This window comes from Aureobasidium namibiae (assembly GCF_000721765.1).
Source record: "Aureobasidium namibiae CBS 147.97 unplaced genomic scaffold scaffold_12, whole genome shotgun sequence".
In the NCBI taxonomy this organism is placed as follows: domain Eukaryota; kingdom Fungi; phylum Ascomycota; class Dothideomycetes; order Dothideales; family Saccotheciaceae; genus Aureobasidium; species Aureobasidium namibiae.
In genome coordinates, this window is record NW_013581197.1 from 502,827 (window position 1) to 525,688 (window position 22,862).

The 22,862-nt window shown below is 51.9% G+C and overlaps 10 protein-coding genes across 10 annotated transcripts; 5 read left to right on the forward strand and 5 right to left on the reverse strand.

Annotated features, from left to right (window-relative positions):
* Nucleotides 1–353: 353 nt before the first annotated feature.
* Nucleotides 354–2,504, reverse strand: M436DRAFT_83339 (uncharacterized protein; the record flags this gene model as incomplete). Its single annotated transcript, XM_013570577.1, has 1 exon — nt 354–2,504. The coding sequence occupies one exon, from the start codon at nt 2,502–2,504 to the stop codon at nt 354–356; it is 2,151 nt and encodes a 716-aa protein (XP_013426031.1).
* A 403-nt stretch (nt 2,505–2,907) lies between these two features.
* On the reverse strand, nt 2,908–3,876 carry M436DRAFT_11943 (DUF572-domain-containing protein; the record flags this gene model as incomplete). Its single annotated transcript, XM_013570290.1, has 1 exon — nt 2,908–3,876. A coding segment is annotated over one exon (969 nt), but the record flags the coding sequence as incomplete, so codon positions are not given.
* A 480-nt stretch (nt 3,877–4,356) lies between these two features.
* M436DRAFT_65221 (uncharacterized protein) lies at nt 4,357–4,913 on the forward strand (the record flags this gene model as incomplete). The annotated part of the gene is made up of 3 exons (XM_013570486.1): nt 4,357–4,662; nt 4,718–4,767; nt 4,820–4,913. The coding sequence occupies 3 exons, from the start codon at nt 4,357–4,359 to the stop codon at nt 4,911–4,913; spliced, it is 450 nt and encodes a 149-aa protein (XP_013425940.1).
* A 4,312-nt stretch (nt 4,914–9,225) lies between these two features.
* Nucleotides 9,226–11,372, forward strand: M436DRAFT_50027 (Pkinase-domain-containing protein; the record flags this gene model as incomplete). The annotated part of the gene is made up of 5 exons (XM_013570324.1): nt 9,226–9,411; nt 9,468–10,679; nt 10,733–10,832; nt 10,881–11,215; nt 11,271–11,372. The coding sequence occupies 5 exons, from the start codon at nt 9,226–9,228 to the stop codon at nt 11,370–11,372; spliced, it is 1,935 nt and encodes a 644-aa protein (XP_013425778.1).
* A 1,161-nt stretch (nt 11,373–12,533) lies between these two features.
* M436DRAFT_17722 (uncharacterized protein) lies at nt 12,534–14,434 on the forward strand (the record flags this gene model as incomplete). The annotated part of the gene is made up of 3 exons (XM_013570306.2): nt 12,534–13,491; nt 13,545–14,235; nt 14,281–14,434. Coding segments are annotated over 3 exons (1,803 nt in total), but the record flags the coding sequence as incomplete, so codon positions are not given.
* Nucleotides 14,435–14,930: 496 nt separating this feature from the next.
* M436DRAFT_65224 (putative cytochrome b5) lies at nt 14,931–15,742 on the reverse strand (the record flags this gene model as incomplete). The annotated part of the gene is made up of 3 exons (XM_013570487.1): nt 14,931–15,225; nt 15,478–15,539; nt 15,692–15,742. 3 exons carry the CDS (start codon nt 15,740–15,742, stop codon nt 14,931–14,933), a joined length of 408 nt encoding a protein of 135 aa, XP_013425941.1.
* Nucleotides 15,743–16,493: 751 nt separating this feature from the next.
* M436DRAFT_50689 (fatty acid desaturase) lies at nt 16,494–18,214 on the reverse strand (the record flags this gene model as incomplete). Its single annotated transcript, XM_013570436.1, has 2 exons — nt 16,494–17,970; nt 18,030–18,214. The coding sequence occupies 2 exons, from the start codon at nt 18,212–18,214 to the stop codon at nt 16,494–16,496; spliced, it is 1,662 nt and encodes a 553-aa protein (XP_013425890.1).
* A 532-nt stretch (nt 18,215–18,746) lies between these two features.
* Nucleotides 18,747–20,850, forward strand: M436DRAFT_49986 (oligomeric complex COG6; the record flags this gene model as incomplete). Its single annotated transcript, XM_013570316.1, has 2 exons — nt 18,747–18,974; nt 19,024–20,850. The coding sequence occupies 2 exons, from the start codon at nt 18,747–18,749 to the stop codon at nt 20,848–20,850; spliced, it is 2,055 nt and encodes a 684-aa protein (XP_013425770.1).
* Nucleotides 20,851–20,938: 88 nt separating this feature from the next.
* On the reverse strand, nt 20,939–21,306 carry M436DRAFT_83347 (bola-like protein; the record flags this gene model as incomplete). Its single annotated transcript, XM_013570578.1, has 2 exons — nt 20,939–21,117; nt 21,180–21,306. The coding sequence occupies 2 exons, from the start codon at nt 21,304–21,306 to the stop codon at nt 20,939–20,941; spliced, it is 306 nt and encodes a 101-aa protein (XP_013426032.1).
* A 227-nt stretch (nt 21,307–21,533) lies between these two features.
* Nucleotides 21,534–22,850, forward strand: M436DRAFT_50314 (NGG1p interacting factor 3; the record flags this gene model as incomplete). Its single annotated transcript, XM_013570361.1, has 4 exons — nt 21,534–21,595; nt 21,650–21,693; nt 21,741–21,866; nt 21,931–22,850. 4 exons carry the CDS (start codon nt 21,534–21,536, stop codon nt 22,848–22,850), a joined length of 1,152 nt encoding a protein of 383 aa, XP_013425815.1.
* Nucleotides 22,851–22,862: the final 12 nt, after the last annotated feature.

Here is a 22,862-nt window from a genome sequence, read left to right on the forward strand (position 1 = left end):
TAACCTCGTCATCGAACCATGCAAGCGACTGTTTGGACTGGTGTGTTACGCTTCATCTTAGCGCTTGCCTATCTGCGAACCGCAAGCTGGGTGTTACAACAGAGCTCACTTCGAAGCTCTATTGCAAAACTGCGAAAGCTCTATCCAAGACATGACCAGGGGACGAACGGAGAATGAAATTTGGAGTAAGCGGGAAAGATATTGGGAAGCAGCCAAAGATGAGAGAGAAACGAATGAATCGCGCTACCTAGCCTCTATGTATCGGGAAGTCCAAGTTCGAGCCGAGATAGCATGACAAGACCTTGCGCGATGACCTGTATTTCCTGCAGCAACCCTAATTGCTCCGCACCCAATCATCGAGACCTCGTGCTCCTCACTGAACTCTGCGTCGGTGGAGGCGGCAAAGAAAAGTCGAAAAGTGTGTCCGGCAATATGTCTCTGAGTCTTGAACGACCTCCCTCATCTTCTGACTCCTTCTCATGTTCATCTTCCACAGCGCGACTGATGTCATTAAATCGCTGAGGTGCGAAGTCTAGATCCATGCCGTCGTCCTCACCGCCGTACTCAGGTAACTCGGAGTGGTCTGTATCCATTTCATCCTCATCATCAGAGTCATACATGTCAAGAAACTTCCTGAAGCGTTGTTTTGCTTCAGGTGGAGGCGATGATGTTGAAGGGGGCAGAGGTGGTGGGCTACTACTCAGATATGCAGCTTTCTGGGTGTGTCTTTTGAGAGAATGGAATAGCTGTGTACCACCAACCGTACTAACCTGTGAAGGAGGTATTGGTAGGATGATTGGAAGAGGCGGCGATGAATGACGTTCGGCATCGTTCAGCAGCTCTTGGGCTTCTGCCTCTGCTTCCGCTTCTGCTCGAAGGCGCGCATCGTTCTCAACAACAGCAGGTGGCGAAGACGGATACTTTCCGCTACTGACACTCTTGCTGTTTGGAGAGGAGGCGATTTGTATGATCTCTCGTACGATCGTTTTCGGAAGAATTATGTCACCCGACAGGTCTATCTCCTCTATTTCGTCGGACTCGTAGGTTACTTGAGGAGGCTGTTGGGGAGACGAGCGTGGTGATTGGGTAGGTGGATCCTCGTAATCTTGCTCAGGCTGTTCAAATCTTTGATTGGAAACAGGCAACTCGTCACCTAGTTCTTGAGATTGCTGGGCTATCGGCAGGTTGGAATCTTGGAATCCTTCAACTTGTTCTCGCCCGGGCTCCTTCTCGGTCTCTTGTTCTTCAGCTTGAGAGAAGCTTCTTGCCTTGTGGAAAGCGTTGTAACCGATGCGATCTCGATGCAGTTGTGTTTGCATAAATCGAGCGGCGTCGCGGTCCAAGGCGCTACCGACTGGGTCGAAGTTGTATTCATAATCGTCGTTTTCGGCGTAGTATGTTCCTCCAAGATACTGGGTGAAGTTGTCGACTGGAAGCTGCGTCTCAGTCACGGCGGCGACCTCTTCGCCAAACAAATCCATCTGAGTGTCCGGTATCTGACTCCGGAATTTGTTTTGTTTCAACGGGGTCACTTGTGTTGCCGTGTCTTCAGAGTCGGGAATGGTACTACGATGCTGGAGTGTCGGAGGCTTGGCTGGTATAGCGAAGGTGGGTCTGTTCTTGACGGGCGATAGACGGAAAGGGGATATAGGTTTGGTAGGACTCTCCGGAACAGGGCTCATCCTGATGTCCTCGACGGCATGATTTTGCGAATATGCATTGATACTTTTGTTTCGCAATGGCGAACGCTCAGGTGAGCGCATCGTTTTGGCCGAGCAGATGGATATGATAGCGCTTTGTGGAGTGTTGGACGATGGAATTTCGGACATGAACTTCCTTCTCGGGGTCCTTAGAGTCATGGCAGATACCGGTAGTTCTGGACTCGGCCTCTGTTGCCCTTTCTGTTTAGCAAAGACCGAATCTACCCTGTCCTCTCCATGCTCTGGGCTGGGTTGCGTCCTCTGGCTGTGCTCTTCCTCGTCTTGTTGCACCTCTGCGTCGCTGGAATGCGCTCCATCTGCATCTCCATCAAAGTCTTCTTGAATCGCTACATCCGGGTTGTTGTGTTTGTCGAAAATTGGTTGCGACTGTGAATCTCGGACGCTATCGAAGGACTCGACATTGACGATTTGTAACAGGACATCAGCAGCTCGATCGGAGCGCTCTCCTCTGAAAGAGGATGGCACATATTGAGTCATGGTTGTCTGCTTCTTGCCATCGCTCTCGCTCTTTCGCTTCTTCCGTCTAGGTCTTGATCTTTCCAAGTCGTCCTCGTAATCTTGATCCGTAATCTCAACGTCATCTTCAAGTTCGGCGGTTGGCGAACTACGAGACACAGGCCAATGTGGTTGTTGCGTCAAGGTGGACTGCTGGCGCAGCGGAGCAAGTGTACCGACCCCAGACGAGCGTACAGTGCGTCGTCGATTGGGGAACTTCTTTTGTCGTAGTGGCGTTTCCGAGCGATAGGTGGTGTCAGTATCAACCCTGACTTGTTTCGATGGCATAATCGACTAGCTTGACATCCATATGCAGGCTGATCGCAGGGTATTGTTCTATTGATATGCTCGTTGGATGACCTTGAGGTAGCCTCGAATCGCCCGAGGACGCCCAAGAACGCCTTGGATCGTCGTTGCCCGCACGCGACTCGAGAGACGCGCCGACATCCGTGCACGCGTTCTTTCCGAATCTAGACCGACGTCATACGCAAAACAGTTCTTAGGTTTATAGAAGCATTCAAAATCAACTCCATAGGGGTATATAGCGCCTGTAATGCAATCATAACTCATTCACCATGCTTCAGTCAGAGTCGTAAGCAACCAAAGCAAGCGCTGGGGTTGGTTGGATCTTCTCCGTCTTCTCCGTCTCCTTCTCCTCCAGCTCCTTCTGCTCCGAACTGTCACTTTGTGCCTTTCTCTTGATGCCAGCAATCGCTCGGAACGTACGACTATCTGTACTGCCGAAAGCCAGAAACGGATCTGCTGCTGCACGCGAGTTGTCACGAACTTCTTGCTGCAATGCTTTTTTCCTCCGCTCGAGCTCTGCAGCCACTTTGGCTTTGGATGAGAGTTTGGTTTGGGTGGGAGTCCTCTCAGCCTTTGTGTCTTCTTGGAACAGAGGCCGCGAAGTGACCCGCAATGTGCTTTCGTCAATATCCTCGTCGGCAAGGCCACCGAATTCGATCAGAATAGCATGTCTTCTGTCTTCGTCATTCTCTGGCATTAGTTCGACGTCCAGGCCCATCTTGTCCCTGAGCTTCTCCGCGTAGTCATAATCCTTCTCTCTGACTTTACGCTCAGCTCTGAAGGTTCTCCTCAGACGCTTGTTTGCTTCGTACGGATCATCCCAGTGTTGATCGCGCACTTCTTGCAACTCGATAATGCGCTTGCCTTGCTCTTTTTCTTGAACCTTGTCCTGCTTCTTGTCCTCAAGAACAGCAAAGGCGTCCTGTCTCCTGCGTTCCCTCTCCTCGGCGGAGAGAATCGGCACACCCTCCTCTCCTTCTCTTACACGGTCCTCCCCAAAATCTCTCGCTTTCCCGCCTTCTGTAACCACATACGCTGTGTTCTTGGGATCCGTGTGTATTTCAATCCAGCCTCCACAAGCGGGGTGTTTCATGCGAAAGGACCAGATGGGTGTGCTCAAGTAGTTGCCAACCTTCTTCTTCTCGGCGTTGAATCGCACACCTTGGCCTATGATTGTGGGTTTGGGACAGTGGTTGCACCAGACTGCATAGGGCATCTCGAAGCGTACGGTCAGGATGCCTTCTTTGATCTTGTTGGCTCTTTTGCCCAGGGCGTGTTTGCCGGCGACTTTATTGGCTGACATGGTACCCTCGAGCTCGGGAGGGACGTAGCGTCCCATGTTGAACCCCTGCATACCTGCTGCCTGGATGGAGCGATCGCGCTCTTAGGTATTGCGTGCTCCGGTGTCTTGGATGTATTGGTAGGTTATTGTCGAGAAGTTCGAGGATGCGATCTTCAAGATGTTGCGACAATGTTGCCGAGGTGTTGCCGTACGACAGTGAATTTAGGATTCAACCGGGCGTCTGGTGATGATGAGCTGGTGTTCTTCTCCCTTTCACCAATAACATGAAAGACGTAAGTTTGTGATCGTTCTTGTGTAATTTGCCATCGTAAGCGGTAAGTCTTCAGTTGATGATAATGAATGTTTCTCGAACAACCTGCTGCAGTCCATAGGTTGGACAACATGCATCTGGCGCAAACCTGAGGTAAACAACCTATAGCCGGTAATATTGTAGCAGACGCAGTCGACTTTGTTTGGTGTAGTGATTAGTCGAGGCCTATGGTTTCCTCATACAACATAGAATTGTCTCGATGCCTACGAAGCTTCGACTCCATGTCTTTCACACGACATTTTCGATTTCCAACTCATGGCTTTGTTCATTGCACAGCATTCTCCGTTCCAGCGATCTATCATCTCCTCAAAGCCTCAATCCAGGAGTTCAAGAATACATCCGCCATGACGCGCAAGTCTAGTGTCAGCAACCCAGAGGAAGGCGAGGCGTCTAGACAGAACTGGGAACGTTACACTTGGCTGTCTATAAGCAAGGAGTGCCAGAAGCGTGGCTTCTTTCCTGCCACTTCAGCTTATGATGAGAAGGGTCTCCTGAGAGAGTCAGCTTGCCCTGATCTTCACCGTCATGTGGATTGTCATGCGTCTATCATATCACACGGATACTGCTCCTGACATATAATAGCATACCTACTACTACCAGCACATTGCCCACTATGGTAGCTTAGACGCAATGTGAGCAATTAACACAATATTGTTAGAATCATCACTGATTGGATCTGTACAGGCCTGTCGTCAAGCTTAAGCAGGGAATGGTCGTCATTCGGTGGACTACTGCTAAGGAGCATGAACGCCAGCAGCGAATCGCCGATAGTTCGTAAGGTCGCGTTTGACTGCAGAGCAGAGTCGTGATAATAACGGGGCCTGGAGTCACCATCATACATGATCACAAGATGTCACGTCGAAAACTAAAAGCCTGATGCCCACTACTGGTTTAGATGAGGATAGGTTGAATAAAGAGACACAATGACAGAAGGTGGCTGCTCCGCGCTCTCATCTATGAACAATACAAGCACACAGATTCAATGCTGATTAACGTTTTGTTGCTTGCGTGTCCATCGATGCTGAGGTCGACTCACAGTCGATAGAGTCGAAGATATCACTTGCATGGGAAGAGCAAAAAACCAAGTCGCTGTTGTGCGACTTGGGAAAACCCCTACCCGCTTGGAGAGTATTCTACCTTTGCAAGTCAGAGTATAAGTCGTTTCCGCATGCCATGAGGGTCGAACAGATGACCTTCAGTCCACAGAAACTCCTACGGAGTTTTATCGCAAAGTGTGGTTCCCAACTGGGCCAACTTACCGTTTGCTGGTAGACAAGGGGTTTGACTAGGACATAAGGGTCCGAGTGAGTGAAGGTGCGTGCTCTGTCAACCGAGACGACCCTCGCTACTTTCCCATGGACGGAGGTAGGTGGCCTTCACTCATTACTGGCCGATCAACCCACCACTGTCAACCCCTACTCGGTATTACTATGTCCTTCACATGCGTAAGGTAGCCGGTCAGTGCTGGATCTGGAAGTCGCTCGCTGATCAACAATTCGGGAGCGTATTTGGTTGTGCACTTCTTCAGCCCCTGCCCTAAACACACTAGATGCATGCGGTAAGACGACTCTTGGACCAAGGTTGGGCATGGATACGTGCACATACGCACTCCCCTTCTGCGCTCTCGGTCGGCATTCTGATATCGAAGTGCAGAGTCCTGCTCATCGACAATGCAGTCAGGTGTTGGCTCGCTGCAAGTAGGCGTGCAGGCTGCGTTTAACCGTTGTGATAGCACAGTGAACCACAGCACTACTTATTAAAAGTAACACTCTTTCGCAAAACGCGAGTGATTTTCTGTCAGCATCTCGAGTTCTCTGTGGCGATATACGCAGAGCTTCGATTGCGTCTCCCATGTCCAAGTGTCTGCAACGCATCTGGCTGTAGAGTTGCACAGTGGTTTTGAGAAACCAGATAGTATACATCGAGATGTGACGTTCACTCGGCTCTCTTTGTATGTGACTCCAGTCTGGAAAGTGTTGTGCCTTTCACAGCGAGAACCTAGACTTTCGTGCGAGAGGTGTGAGATTCACAACCTTTGGCATACAGGCGGTCGAGATAATCTGCGACAAAAGCGAGTAGCTCGCTGGTGACTGGTCTGTCCATAGAGGGCAGGCGATGGGGGATATCACGCTGGCTTGCTCTCATTGCTCGGCTTTTTCAGCCATCCGTTTCGTGGCTGGTCAGGTCTTGAGATCCGGGTAGTCGGGTCCGACAAGCCTTGCCCAAATATCCTAGGAACGAACCGATGTGCGCGCGTATCAGTCTATTTGTTCAGCTAGAGGATCCTGCCCCGGATTCGTTCGTTGATCGACGGAATCTTCATGTAGTTTCGTACATGCAACTCAAAGCCGGTAGCCGCGATAGTGACATGAGCTATCGCCCGAGGGAAGAATATCGAGGCGGTACCTGTCATCCGTTGATGAATGCCGATGGCGAAGGATTATGGACTTGTTGAGGTGTTGGTATCGAGTTGCACGGCGTGGATCCAGAATACGCTGGTATCATGCCAGTGGAGATTGATCATGTATCTCGAGATTGCCATCTTCTCGATACCCAAAGATGCGGGTCTATGCCTGAGTGGTCATCTTGAGGACTGATCAAGTTTGTCATATGCCACAACGTGCTGCTGCATACAGTGCGAAAAGAAGCTGACCTCGAGACTTGTGGTGTGATGGTTACTGACGGCACGGGACTGCGAGATTCGGTAACGGAAGAGCTTGCATGCATGGTGGTTACAGACCTTCCAAAGACACTTCACGCTGGGCTAGAGTGAGTGAGCACTGGACTTGAGTTGTTTCATGGATCAACGGCTGCTGCTCATTCTGATTCAGAGTGCAGAGCGAAGATGAGGGTGACACAAGAATGTCCATTGGCCCGGGTTCCTCTTTGATAACTAGGTATGCGACTTGACTTTCGACTATGACCGCGGACCACCATCCGGCAGAAAAATGCTGGGGTACAACCATGGTTAGTATGCATGTGAGCAATGAAATCGGTTGCTGGATGAATTTGTTCGATGAAAGACACTGCCGTGTCGAGTTTGGCAGGTGCGGACATCGGTTACGGGATGGCTTGCGTAGCCACAAACTATGGATCGAAAATGGGGTACAGAGATGGACTCGATGCAAGTTGCTCGGCTAAATAATCAAGCATGTAGCAAAGCATGGGTGTATCCATATGACCAGTGACCATGACAAAAGTGATCTTCTACGGGCACTTTGAAAGCTGTTTTCTCTTGAATCTCTCCCAGAGAGGGCTAAGGACGGGATTGGGGCCGCCCGCCCGACAATGCATGTTTCCTGTAACGCAGAAAGGCTGTAAGGAGGCTTGCAGGATGGCACCTGCCAGAATATCGGAGACGAGCGACGTCTGCAGACTGATTTTCCCACCCGAAGCAAGCCAATCTATGTTCAACAGGGATCGTGATGGTTGATGAAAACACAGAGCAACGGGGTCCGACCAGAGATTAGAAGATTACTACTACACGCGTATGTGGATGCATCGGGAGGAGCCGCAGACAGTGGTTTCAACAGATATTCAACTTAGCAAACAACAATAAAGATGTTCAATAGGATATAATGCGTGTCTGGACTGTGGAGTCGTGCTTTTCGATGCAGATAGAAGAGGGAGCACTTCTACGGACCGGTCGCGTTCACAGGACAAGCTTCAAGTGCGATTGCAAGGTGCAGTCAGGATCGGGGTCTAACAGCCACGCCGTCCAACGCTTGTAACGCAGCACGGCAAGAAAACGTGGCCTCGGTGGGCATGCATCAGGCATGAACGTTAGTTGTGCTGCTAAATGCTGGGGAGGAAGATGGTGCTGTTGAATGCGGGTCTCAGCCATCAGCCCAGTCTATAGAGCAAGCTGCGGGAACAGCGTTTCACAATAGATTGATGCGACACATAGCTGGAGAAAGCAAGATGGTGAGGACGATGAGATTAACAGCTCCGATGACTGGGAGATATCGGGCATCGGTTGAAGGCTGGACGGTGGATCGCCAAGGCGATTGGGATTTGGGAGGTTCAATTTTCGGGCGGGCACTGGACAGAAACAGGCAGTGGAAAGCGCAGTGGAGATGGCGGCTCCAGCAAGGACAAAGAAGAGGAGGGATGGAGAGCGCTTGATCGATGGCGGCCGTTGCAAGCAGCGAAAACAAGCGAATCAAGGGATTTGAGAGTTGGTGCTTGTGATTGGACTCGACAATGACAAGGCCGTCAAAGCTGTAGTGTATATTGCCCAAGCTGCACGCAGTCTCCCCCCTGCTTTCGCGTGTCAGTGTCAGTTGTCGCCGGCCGCGATTCATTAATTACCTATTCCTTGCATCTCGACGGCCGTACAAATCCACGTCCGGCTGTACCCGCCGCAGCAGAGAAGCAGCGCTCTGGATCCGAGCATTGTCGCAGCGTGCTGTAAGTGTCAGTGTCGACAAGTCGTGCTGCTGTTTCGGCCTTCCAACCAACCACACTCGCTTGCCCGGTCCCATCTTTGTTCAAAGCCCGGCTCCTGAGCCCCTTCGCCTTTCATGGCCGACTCGTCCGCAACACCTCAGCAACTCTTGAGGAAACACTCGCTGCAGCATTCGTCGTCCTCGCTTGCCCACCAATCATCCCAAGGCCCGCCCAAGCTGCGCAGAAGCGCCTCGGCTGCCGTCCGCTCCCAGTACAACACGTCGTCGCACACGACCAATCAATCTCGCCGACCGACCTATCCCACTCTTACGCGCGACCTGTCCGAGCCCGAGTTGCGCTCCCACAACGGCCTCTCCTACAACCACCTTGCCAACCTCGACGAACACGCACCCGACCAAAACCCCCAGCTGCGTGTCGTACCGCCGGACGGTGCTGCTCGTCCGGACTCCATCTCGCTCTTCAGCGCCGCTTCGCACTCGATCTCTCCTTCTCCCTCGCCCTCTCCCGCTTCCTCCTCTGTCGGCTTATCTGCACCCCACTCTGCAAACGCCCAGTCTCTTTCTGCCCAGCCCAAACGCCCGTCCATTTCGCTCAGGTCGCAGACGGCCGGCTCGCGCTTCAACTCACTGCGTCACTCGACCAGCTTCCGACTCAGTCGCAACAATTCATCCGCCGGTCCCATGGACACTCTGTCTCCCCGCCCTGAGAGTTCGAAACGTCTCAGCGACGAACTGAAGGCTAAGAAGAAGAGCGGCTTCAGCATATCCAGCCTGTTCAAATCTCCAGGACGACCCACCATTTCTGCTCCCGAGAATCCTGTCCATATCACTCATGTCGGCGTTGACAATCGTACGGGCGAGTTTACCGTAAGTTCATGCACGTTCCCAGGCCTTCTCACAAATCAGTTCACTAATTCAACCAGGGTCTTCCGCGTGAATGGCAGAACATCCTGGCTAGCGCTGGTATCTCGGAGCAGGAACAAAAGCGAGATCCCAAGGCCATTGTCGACATTGTCACTTTTTACAAAGAGAACGCGGAAAAGAACCCCGAAGATGGCATCTGGCAGAAGTTTGGCACGGCTCACGCCCGCGACACCCCCCAGCATATGTCTCCTCCAAGTGGTCTCACATCGCCAATAGTCACCCCTTCCTCGGGCTTCGCATCGCTTGTTAGTCCCCCGCAAAGCCCGCGCTTCCCGCCCAACAACGAGGATAGCTTCGAGAACCCCAGAGCTGCTCCTCCTGTGCCTCGCAACGTCGGTCTCGGCCTTGGTCCTATGTCACCTACTATGCCTAGCGGGAATACGATTCCTCTGCGTGCAGCCCCACGTCCTCCTCCCGGTGCAACCCCTGCCGGTCCTGCTACAATCCCTGCCCGTGCACCCTCTTCTGCCTCCGGAGCAACGTCCCCTCAACAACGAAAACAAGATGATTATCCTGCCGTTCAATATGCTCCACCAACCATCAACGAAGTCTCACAGCCTACTGCCTCCCGCTCGCGATCGAATACTGCAACACAAGCGCAACATCAACCCTCCGCTGCTTCCTCGCCGTATGCATACCAACAACAGCAGCAACAAGCCATGGCTGCGGCTCAGGCTGCACTCCATCAATCGAGTATCGAGCGCAAGCAAAGTCAGCGCGTTCCCCAGCAACCGCATATCCCAATCCCGAATCCCCAAGCAGTTCCTGCGCCTAACCAGGAGGCCCGCGTCGGCCCTGTGCCTCGACCAAGACAGCGGCCTCAACGCCAAAGCCAGCAGCAGAATGGGGAGATCATCGCGAAACTCAACGCAATTTGCACACCTGCAGATCCGACAAAGAAGTACCGTAATCTCAACAAGATTGGCCAGGGTGCTTCTGGTGGTGTTTTCACTGCGTACGAAGTCGGCACTAATAAGTGCGTTGCGATCAAGCAGATGAATCTGGAGCAACAACCCAAGAAGGATTTGATCATCAACGAGATTCTGGTCATGAAGGATAGCAAGCACAAGAACATTGTGAACTTCATGGACAGTTATTTGGTCAAGGGAGATCTGTGGGTTGTGATGGAATATATGGAGGGTGGCAGTCTGACAGATGTGGTCACGTTCAACATGATGTCTGAGCCACAGATTGCAGCTGTGTGTCGCGAGGTATGTTTCTCTCAGCTGGATTACTCTGATGCACTGGCTGACGTTATATCTAGACCTTGCACGGTCTTCAATTCCTTCACTCCAAAGGAGTCATTCATCGTGACATCAAATCGGATAACATCCTCCTATCGCTTGAAGGAAACATCAAATTGAGTAAGTAATGCCGATCTGCGACAAGAAGTCTCGGCTAACATTATGCAGCCGACTTCGGTTTCTGTGCACAAATCAACGAGTCTCAGCACAAGCGTACGACTATGGTCGGTACACCATACTGGATGGCTCCTGAGGTGGTAACACGAAAAGAATACGGCCGCAAGATTGACATTTGGTCACTCGGAATCATGGCCATCGAGATGATCGAGGGCGAGCCCCCGTACCTCAACGAGTCGCCTCTGAGAGCTCTGTACTTGATTGCGACCAACGGCACACCTCAAATCAAGGCTGAAGAGGAACTGACACCCATTTTCCGGGATTTCCTCGCCTTCGCGCTCAAGGTTGATCCTGATAAGAGAGCCAGTGCACACGACTTGCTGATGGTATGTAATCGCGATATGGAGATTCTTCGAATCCTGAGCTAACCGGGGTCAATAGCATCAATTTATCCAAGGAGCAGAGCCACTGGCAACACTTGCACCCCTTGTACGGTCGGCTCGTGCAGCCAGAGCCGAGGAGCGCAAGAACAAAGGCATATGATCAACATCACACCACACGAACCGCGAGTACGGTTCAAGCATTTCCAAGCATTACGGAGATTTTCCTTCTTTCTCTTCTACGAGATACGACATAGTCATTTGAGATGTAGACTCATCTTTCTGACATAGACTAACCTTCGGTACGTCTGGGCCATACCTGAGTCCAGAGCCGGTGGGCAAGTGTCAAGTTCGGCCGATGAGGTTTGGTCTGGTGGTGTCTAGTGGACTCCCGCTACAATCGGGCATGACTTCTGGTTGAGCATCGACATCAAAGGGTCCGGTCTTTGCACTGGCAGCATTACAGAGTTGAGAGGGGTTTGCGAGGGAGCAACGGGTATTTGTGGGCGAACAACTGCTTTTTGTCAGTATACGAAAGAAAGGAGACCATGGCAAAGGCCAGGATGAAACGATCTGATTGCAGGAACTGTGGATGTTCACAATTCTACACGCTGAAGGGCTTTGCATTGTGGCTATTCATATAGCCTCACACAATACTTTATGGACGGAAGTTTTTCTCGGATCAATCACGTAGCTGCGACTCTGGATGGGAAGCGGCGGTGTATGGAAAGTGTTGAGTTCAGGGCGAGGCAGTGCAGTTGTGCAAGTGAGTACAAGTGTTGCGTGGTCTTGAGGAAGTTGCGTGTCAAGATTTGGTGGTGGTGGCAAGAACCGGATGAGGTCACGCGTACAGCTGCACAAACGCACAGTACTTTTGAGATACAAATGGTCTTCATGTAGAAGCAACATTGTATTAATACTCTATGAAAACGCCTCTGTTTTGAGACCCATCGTGCATTTCTAAAAGGGAAGCCACGCTCTGCAACTTCGTGGAAGGGCTGCAGGAAAAGGGAAGGAGTTACAGACTTTATGGTTGTAAAGGGCCCAACTCGGCGAGCGGCGATGACGCGCGATGTCCGGGGGAGAGTGTTCACATGCCCTCACTGCCGAGACGAGCAACTTGACCAAACACATCCAAGTGCTCAGGCAGCAACTTAGCAATTTTGTCCCTGGAAGACTATCCAGAGCTACACTCGTTCAATCCCATTACAGAACAACTGAGCTTCCATGTTTCGCGCTCAGGCAAACACGTTCGACGAGGTCGTCAGTGAGTAGCTCTACCGACCAGCCATACAACCCGAGTACTAATGCTGCTATAACAGCCAAGGCAACCGACGAGAACTTGACGTCCGAGAACTGGGCCCTCATTCTCGATGTTTGCGATCGCGTATCCACCTCGCCTACAGGGCCTCAGTCGGTCACGGCTGCCTTGATCAAGCGCCTCGCCCATCGCAACGCCAACGTCCAGCTGTACACACTCGAGCTCGCCAATGCCTTGTCGCAAAACTGCGGTGCTCCTATTCATAGAGAGTTGTCCTCTCGTTCCTTCACCGACGCCCTGCTTCGCTTGGCCGCCGACCGCAACACACACCAGCAAGTCAAGAGCAAGATACTCGAGCGTATGCAAGAATGGAAAGACATGTTCAAGGGAAACCCCGATTTGGGCATCATGGAGCAGGCCTACGACAAGCTACGCTCCTCGAACCCTGGTCTAGCCCCACCTAGCAAGCCCGTCAAGCGTCAAATCGAGGACACCGACCGTCGTAAGGAAGAGGAAGAGCTGCAGATGGCTCTCGCCTTGAGTCTGAAAGAGAAAGCACCTGAACCAGAGGCTGCCTCGGCAAACTCGCCTCATCCTCAGTCTGATGCCCAGCAAGGTACAACTGCTGCCACGGTAAGCAGAGTCAAGGCTCTCTATGATTTCATCCCGTCCGAGCCTGGTGAGCTGGCTTTCAAAAAGGGCGACGTTATTGCTGTGATCGAGTCTGTGTACAAAGACTGGTGGAAAGGATCTTTGCGTGGTCAGACCGGTATCTTCCCATTGAACTACGTTGAGAAGTTACAAGACCCGACCAGGGAGGAGCTTGAAAGAGATGCCCAAACGGAAGCAGATGTCTTCTCACAAATTAGAAATGTCGAGAAGTTATTGGCGTTGCTGAGTGTCAGAGGCGAAAACTCGCGCGACACAGGCAGCGAGGATGAAATCACCGATCTGTACAACCAGACCTTGTCAATCCGACCCAAGCTGATCGAGCTGATTGGAAAGTACTCGCAAAAGAAGGGTGAGGTTTGAATGCCGTTTTTATCTGCTTGAATCCAGACTAACACTTCACAGATGAGTTCACACAGCTGAATGAGAAGTTTATCAAGGCTCGTCGCGACTATGAGGCCCTTTTGGAATCGTCCATGTCGCAACCGCAATACTCTGCTCCAGCCAGGCAACATTCTGGTGGCTATTACAACGCCTACCCTCCTATGCAATCCGGGTACCCACCACAAGGCCCCCCTCCTGATCAACGCTTCTACAATCAGCCCCCACAGTCCGAGCCTCCTCAGCAGAATGCTTACGCTTACCCTCCTCCCATGAGCAATCCATCAGCAACTCCAGCACCTGCTCCTTTCCATTTTCTTCCAAATGGTGCACCGCCACCAGAAGCACGTCAAAGTCCCAAGCCAATGGGCCCTGGTCCTAGTGCTCCCCCCAGCGATGGCGCATATGGTATGCAGTCATACAACAACCGTCCTCAGAGCATCCACACCCTCAACTCGGGGAATCCTCAAGAACTGAGCACGAGCGCCTACGAGAGTCCCACCGATGGCCGCAACAATGTCTACGGCGCTGGTGCTCCTGTACCAGCGCCTTCAAACTACCCTCCCTCACAACCGCCTCAACAACCCTCAAATGCACCTCCTGCAGCACCACAGCAAATGCCAATCCGACAGCGCACCTCGAGCTTCGAAAGTCCGACGTCTGTTTACTCTGCCCAGCCGCCCCAGGATACATCCACCGCCTCTTATCCTCCACAGTATCCACCTCAGCAGCACAACAATCAGTCTTACACGAGTCTGAGCGGTGCCCAACCTTCTGCTCCTCTTTCATCGACGCCTGCTTACCAGGCTTACAATCCTCAGGCTGCACCTCCTCAGCAAGGACAGCAACCACCACAACAGCAGCAGTATGCACCGGCGGCTAGTGCAGATGATGCTAGTGATTACTACCGCTAGATGTGGAAGTCGGAACGTGGGCGTGGTCGCAAAGTGACGTTTGTGGACGATGATGGTGTATAGCTTTTTCTCCGTATCCAAATCAGAATCAGACAGACCTTGTTACAAAGCACATTTCTCGACGGCCAACAAGTCAGTTGAGATGATCCATCCTATTGGGTAAGTTTATACGGCTTGTACCTCAAGCACATGATACACTGTCTCTTTTCTGGATTGTGATGGTTCAGAATATATGAAATTTGTTTTTGACCAGCTCCTTGAATAGACACACATGCGCCTCAAGATCTTGACTGAGGGCTAAACGCCCCTTCCTTACTCCTGTCTCTCTTGTTCTCTGCTGCCTGAACCAAGAAAGATGGTCGTCTCTTCTCGTGCGTTCTGATGCCAGGCAGATCCTTCTTCTTGCTTTGTTTGTATTCGGTCCGTCGTCCAAGATCCTCAATCTGCCAACCTCCCACTTCCGTCCAATCCTCATCAGGAAGAGAAACTAGCTCTCTTAGTTCTTGACCTCCCCGTTTGCCTGAAGGTACGAGTAGGCGAAATAAGCCAAAGCACCACCGACCAGCAAAATAGCATAGAGACCAGCGCCGAGGCCGGCAGCATCAGGGCCAGAAGTCTTTGAGGAGGTGGGTTGAGCAGAGGATTTGGGGGTGGGGTCGCCGGGTTGGCGCTTCACGGTGCCGACCAACAGGCCCTCGAGGATTTCGCGGGCTTCGTCGCTGTGGCCGACGTCTTCGAAGGCTTCGGTGGCGTCTTGGCCGCCGACGTCGAGCATTACTTCTTCACCACCGCTGTTTTTTTTTTTAGTGAGGGGTTCCTTTGAGAGGGGAAGTGGTTCTGCTGAGAGGGGATTCTTTGTGCTGATGGTGGGGTGGTTGATTGAGATAGGTTGTTCTTTTTTCTTGTGATACCACACGGGTGCAAGAGTGGGGGCTCTTGGGGTGGGGTATCGAATGGGTTAAACAGGGCTCGAAAGGCTCGTCGAAGGAGAGGCTCGTCGAGAGGCATGAATATGGATGAGGTGTGAGAAGGAGAGAACGTACGGATGCTCATCGACGAAGCTTGTGCAGTCGTAGACCTTGTCGTGGACGACCATGTAGATGTCCTGGGATCATGTCAGTCCGGGATGTTCTCTGACTCCAAAGTTGCTGGACGAGTTGTTGTTGAGCTTGTCGGGGGCGCGCGTGTGTTTCTCGTTTCTTCCTGTATGCAACCTCCTCTTCCGCGCGTCTAGCAGCTTCTCATGGCTCTGCTCACCTTCTTGGTGTTGTGCTCGGCAATGTCCGAGTAGGTGAATTCCTTAGACATAGTGGCGGTTGTGTGTGTGTGGTGTATAGTTTGTAGAGACGAAGGGGTCAAAAGGACAGCGAAGTGTCAAAGGTGAGAGCGAATGTGCGAGTCGAGAAAGTTGACAAGGGTCGTTGGTATAGAGCAAGCAAAGAACAAGGAAACGAAGAAGTTGACAGTTCACAAGCTGGACGCAACAGCAATCACGGATTGGCGGGCCAGTATCAACTGATTTCCCCGGCCCTCAAGAAAAATAAGCCCCTTCCTGATTCGTTGAAAACATCGAGACCCTCCCCTTCCGCCTCGGCCTTCCCCACTCGAAGTGGAAAGAGTTTCCGTCAAGCTGCGGCTTCCGTTCCATCCATGTTCCGAGATTATTGCTATCCAATTCCGCTCATGGGATGTCTCTCTGCCAGTCTACAGTCTTTGTACGGTTGTTGTGCTGGATCGATATGCATCGTGACTACCAAGGTTGACGAGGGCTTTGTCTCTTAGGTGTTCGACTGTCGGCTTGGCGCTGACCAAGGGTCGAGAATCTGCCGAGTGGTGCTCGCCTTCTAATCTCCCTGATAGCTTCCTGTCTCAAACCTCTAATCTCTGCTATCACGGTTGCGCTACCGGCTCTAACTTGGCATGGGCTTCCATCTTCGCGGCCACGACGAACTTCTCACACCTTGATTGTTCGACATACACAGGCCGGCCAACAAGAGATTCTAGAAACATGATTCGTTGATATCCTTGGGTCAGATCGTTCTAGGTAGCTACGAACTCTTCAATGCATCTCACCGCTCTCGGCGATGCTCCTCTGGCAAGCAGCCAAAATCTTAGCTTGTCTAGCCACATCTCCTAAACGTCCGATGACTTCCTTGTTGCCGTCGTAGAAGCCATAAATCGCATACGGAATCTCCACCTCGTCGCAGAATTCTTGGACCAGCTTTTGCGCTCTACGCAGGTTGTGGCGAGGCATGCGTGGGTACAAGTGGTGAATGGCTTGGAACTGGAGTCCGCCATGGAAGAAGTCAAGCCATTGAGGGCAGTCTACGTCCATGGTTGTGCGCAGCATGCGTTGAGGGAAAGACTCGTTGATGCCAAGGTCAGCAGTACTCATGGCAAAGTGACTGAGCGTGATCTGGACATGCAAGGGCATGGTGACGGCGTGGCTGATCATGATGAAAGCAAATCGGCTCCACCCATCAGGAATGCTCTTGTACACAACTTGGTAGCCGAACCAGTACCAGAAGAAGCATTGTCCAGCAATTTCAAACCAGCGGTGCCACCATGCGGGACCTTTGCGAGGACCAAGACCGAGGATTAGGTACTCCCAGCTTAGGCGGTAGAGGTTGAAGCGACCGAAGCAGAGGATGGGATAGTACAGCCAGTGCTGGTATTGGATAACGAACTTGGCAAAGGGGTCGTATGTCATGACGCGGTCGTAGTAAGTTGATCGAAGCGACTTGAAAAAGCGGTGCGAGATGGCAAAGAAGGGCATGTGCTCAATATCAGGGTCGTGTTCGGGAGAGTTCGTGACGATGTGGTGAACATTGTGGTTGCGCTTCCACCATCCGAGACTCAGACCTCCAAGGTAATCGGCGATGAACATGCCAATGACACTGTCGACGTGGAAGTTGTGAGTAATGCCCATGTGACCGGCATCGTGGGCACTGAAGACCAGCTGGTGCCAGAAAGCACCAATGAATACGGCAGAGGTGCAGTACCAGCCGTAGTGCAAGGTGGTCAAGAACATGGCAAACAGGAACGAGTATCGTGATATCTCAATGGCGTAGGATTTGTAGTCGCAGTTGTAGAGGCCTTCGCTTCTCATGCGCTGATCCAGCAGGCGGTACTTTTGCATAATCTCATCTTGCGTCTTGGGGTCAAGCTCGGGGTATCTGTCCAGGTCGCTCTTGATTTGGTCTTTCGTCCAGGCGCTTTCGGGATCGTGAATGTTGTGCGGTTTCTCGTTGTCGACGTCCAGCGAAGACATGGATGTAGCAGAGGAGGATCGTGACATGGCGGGCTTGCGCTGGCGAAGTTGGGCATCGACAGGTTCGAATAGAGGAGAAGGCTCTCCTGAGCTTCCCTGGCTCGACGAGTCGTTTTCGTTGTCCGAGACTTGATCCTCTGTATCGACGACATTTCTAAGACGGAATCGTCCACCTTGGATCGGGGGGAGGAAGTTGGTCCAGCGGCCCTCGGTAACGCCAATCTGGTAGGCGTGCATGCGCTCGAGAGCTTCGGCAGAGTGCAAACTGTATACAAGATCAGAAAAGGCTCGGATGTAGTCAATTGACATAGTAAGACGACATACGCAGTCACTTCGTCTGTAGCATCCCTGCCAACCATGTGCATGATTGCCTTGTCACCACCAGGGTGATATTTGAGCCAGGCATCCACCTTGAGCACCTTGCCATTCATGACAATGATTGATCGGCCTTCGGCAATCAGAGCTTCGACTTCTCTCCGGCTGAAGACTCGCTCACGCCTGCTAACCATTTTGACTGGACTCATGGCGGAATGTTTCAATGGGAAGCGATAGACAACATGCCCATGAACAAGAGCAGTTGAGAATCGAAAAGGAGCCACGAAAGTCTGTTGAAAGACCCTTTCGTATCGACTGACCTGGACCAAACACGAGACACTCACGCCTTCCCCACAATTCTGCTCTGCGCCACTTCGGGGTGCAACTCTTGACGAGGTCAACGTGAGCCCCTTGTGCTTGGCTGCTTGCATACACACATGAGAACATGTCTTCTGTTATAAGGTGAACGGTCCATGTTATCTGAATCTGGTATGTAGTCTTCGCCGAGCGTCTCATGTTATAGTATTCAGACCGAATGTGCTTCGACAGCGAACAAGACAATTGTCAAGATTCATACAAACACCCTTCACACTGAGTCTCAATTCTGACATTACGAATAAGCAGTAAAAGTCATAGTTGATACTTTGGCCTGGACCGATCGCAGTCATGGCCAGTGACTACTTCCCTGAGCGGCTGAAAGAAGCCACACTACCGTCTTCGCCAGCCATGTCTCCCGGCCCAACAGCACAAAGATCGAATGCTCTGCAGAGTCGGATTACCAGTGTACTTGCGGCGTCATACTCAGACTTAGAGATCCGAGATGCATTGGAGACTCTGGATGACCGCAAAGTCCACAACACGGCCGAGACACGGCGCAATCTTCGACTAGATGCACAACAAGAATTGATCCAGTGCAATGGAGAAATTATCCGTGATTTTGGACAGGTTGCTCAGGTATGACATGTTAGAAATCTCGTCTCGAACCTTGCTGATCACGAGATAGCAACTACAAAGGGTGGGCACGGCCATCGATGACCTCAACAAGTTGTGCTCAAGCATGCGATCCTATGTTTCCGCTGCTAACAGAGAGACTGGACCTATGATGGAAGACAGTACAGCAATGACGACACAAAGACAGCAGACCGAGACCAAGCAACAACTACTGGGCGCATTCACCTCACACTTCCTTTTGTCTGACACAGAGATTACCTCCTTGACATCCACTGCAGAACCGGTTACAGATGCTTTCTTCCAGGCATTGATACGGGTCAAGAAGATACATGATGACAGTCAATTATTATTGGGAACTGAAGATCAGCAACTGGGTCTCGAAATCCTAGAGCAAAGCTCGAAACAACTCAACGCAGCCTTCCAGAAGCTGTTCCGCTGGACTCAACGTGAGCTTCGCGAACTGGATCTCGAAAACCCCCAACTCAGCACTTCAGTCAGACGTGCTCTCCGTGTGCTCGCCGAGAGACCTGCCCTGTTCCAGAGCTGTCTCGACTTCTTCGCCGAAAATCGCGAACAGGTGCTCTCGGACGCCTTCTATGCCGCTTTGACTGGAGGTTCGGCTCAACGTGTGGGAGGTCCTGCTTTGGGTAAAGCAATTGAGCTCAGCGCACATGATCCGTTGCGTTACGTTAGCGATATGCTCGCTTGGGCGCACGCTGCTACTGTCAGTGAGCGTGAAGCATTGCAAATTCTGTTCATCTCAGATGCAGATGAGATATCAAAAAACATCAAGGCTGGTCGAGAACGTGAGCCTTGGTTGCAAATCACCGAGGAAGTAAGTGGCGAGGAGGTGGCAGCATTCGACGGCAAGAAAGCACTCAATGACCTGGTCGATCGAGACTTATCTGGCGTACTCCGTCAGTTGCGGCAACGCGTCGAGCAGACGTTGCAGAGTCACGAAGATGCAACATTGGCCTACCAGATCTCCAACCTGATACGCTTCTACTGTTCCATCTTTATACCTCTTCTTGGATCGGACTCGACGATTGTACAAACACTGCAGCCTATCATACAAAAGGCGTTCGAGCAATTCAGGACGCTGATGAGAGACCACATCGCAAACATTCACAGCGATGTTGCGGTGACGCCACTAGATTTATCACCACCGGACTTCTTGTTGGAAGCACTAGACACACTCAAAGGCTTGATGAAGAGTTACGATACATCATTAGCTGGTGCTTCCTCGGGCGAGGATCGAAGCGGGTTCCAAGCTGTGCTCGAAGAAGCACTTGATCCTTACCTCGCGGGCTGCGACAGCATTGCTAAAGGTATGGGGGCACCACAAAGCCAGATACTTGGCATAAACTGTCTGCTCGCGGCCACCGAGACACTCAAAGGTCGAAGCTTCACGGAAGACAAGATTGGCGAGATAGAAGATGCAGTGCAAGAGCGGGTCGACAGACTCGTAGACACAGTAATCGGATGGTTTGAGTCAGAGTCGGGGCTCAAACGACTCTTTGAAAGCCTTGACGAGTACAAGAATACCAAGCTCGGGCAAGGAATCAGCGGCATCAGGAAGCTACGGGAGATGCAGCCAGACCGGTTGGCAGACATGGCACAGAAGCTGGACGCATTCTTGCCAGGAGCGATGGAGGATGCCAGAGCATTTATCGGCAAGCTTGCGGAGAAGAGGATGGTGCGTAGGGTGTGCGAAGATGCATCGAACGTGTTTGTCAGCAAGTTTGAATCAGCTGAGAGGATCATGATTGGCTTGGACGAGATGACATTGGCAGAGCAAGGAGAAGAGGTGGAGGAAGGCATGCTAGTGCGGGATATGTTCCCTCGTACTAGCGACGAGATCAAGGTGCTGCTCAGCTAGACGTAGAGTAGTCTTGGATGAAGAGTCAAAGTGGTATCATTTACAACATTATGAACTTGTCATGTGAGACAATGGGTATATGTAACAATCAAAGAGAGCCCTTCTTCTTTTCCCACTCGGCGGGCGTCATGCACTTGGGCGTCCAGGCGTGGATGGCAGCGATTTCGGCTTTGAGCGTGTTGTTGACAAGACGATGGCGGGCGAGCGAAGTCTTCTTTTCGAATTGCGGTGACACGATGATTGCTTCGAACATTTGGCCGCATCCACCTGTTGGTTCATGAGCATTGGAATGCCAAACGAAGGCAGATGAATGGTCTTGTCGTGATTACCTGACAGATCTTGGATGTCTACATGGTGTGCCTCGAGCTTCTCGAACAGAGTGGCCTTGAGCGACTCGGGTGTGACACCAGACGAGAGCTGGTTCTGAGTGGCTTCGACGTCTGTTCTGGCGCTCATGGTTTTGTGATTGATCGTGTGGTCGGGTGCTGAGTTTGATTGTCGCAAAAGTGTCGGTTGCTCAAGAGTCGCTTTGAGAATGACGCAGGTTGTGGTGGAGCTTTGGCCTGGACTTTGACATTCTCGACCAAGATCTCTTCTTCTTGTCCTCACTCTGTTGCTATACATTCATTCTTAATTGTTGCACATTTCGTATGTTCTCTACAACGCTGCGTCGTACAATCAAGATGAGCTCAACAACCTCTTCGGCCCCCTTCTCCAAGGCCGTCGTTGGCGCAATGCGTAAACTGTTCGCTACCTATCTCTCCAACCTTCTATATTGTCCGATCGCTAATGTAGCCAGCTACCCAGAGGCCCTCGCCGACAAGAGTTGGGACAACACTGGTCGTATGTGAATCATTTGCGTCGTCTTGCAACACCCTGACCTGGACTAGTCCTTCTCGAATCGCCCTTCGATCCCATCCGCCGTCAGATGAACTCCGCCCTCCTAACAATCGACCTCACCAAAGCCGTCGCCGATGAAGCTATTGAGCGCGGAGACTCCATCATCGTAGCCTACCGTACGCACATCCGATACAACAGTCCTACCAAAGACAAGCATGCCTAACTTTACATCAAGCATAGATCCCATCATCTTCAGAGGTCTCAAGAGCTTGTCCCTAGCCGATACCCAACAACAAACACTATTACGATTGGCTGCAGAAGGCATCAGCGTATACAGCCCCCACACAGCAATCGACTGCGCGCCCGGCGGTCTAGGCGACTGGCTCGCCGACATTGTCTCAGGCACCCCCATGAGCGCCGAAGAACTAGCCGCCCAAGCAGAAGAGAAGGCAAAAGAGAACGACCCGACGAAAGAGCCAGAGACACCCTCCAACGAACTCAAACGCCCGACCTTCCAACTCCAACACCATCCCAGCCAGCTCAGCATCAAAGACCGCACCCTCAAACTCGGCAACGACACTCATACCCGTCGCCCGATCAAGCCCTCCTCGGTACCTGGATACCAGAATACAACTGCAGGAATGGGCCGTATCGTTCGTTTCTCCACCCCTCAGCCCCTCCTCGACATCATCGACCGTATCGGCCGCGGCCTCGGCAACCCCAAGGGCTTTCCCATCGCCATCCCTCAAGGCAAGCAAATGGACGAAATCGACATTTCCAGCGTCGCCATCTGCGCAGGCAGTGGAGGAAGTCTTTTCGGCGGACTGGGCAAGAACGGCGAGGAAGACGTGGATTTGCTGTTTACCGGTGAATTGAGCCATCACGAGGCATTGGCTGCAATCGAGCAAGGTAAATGCGTCATTGCATTGTTCCACTCAAACACAGAACGAGGATTCTTGCATGGTGTTTTGAAGCCGCAGTTGGAGCAGAGTGTCAAGGACGAGTGGGAACGCGTGAGGAAGGAGGAGAAGAACAGGGCTTCTTCGGCAGCGCTGAGTGAGGATTATCTCGAGGCACTCGAGGACGATCATATTGAGATTCATGTCAGCGAAGTAGACAGGGACCCCTACGGTATCATGATCTCCAAGGATGAGATCTAGACGTGTTGAATT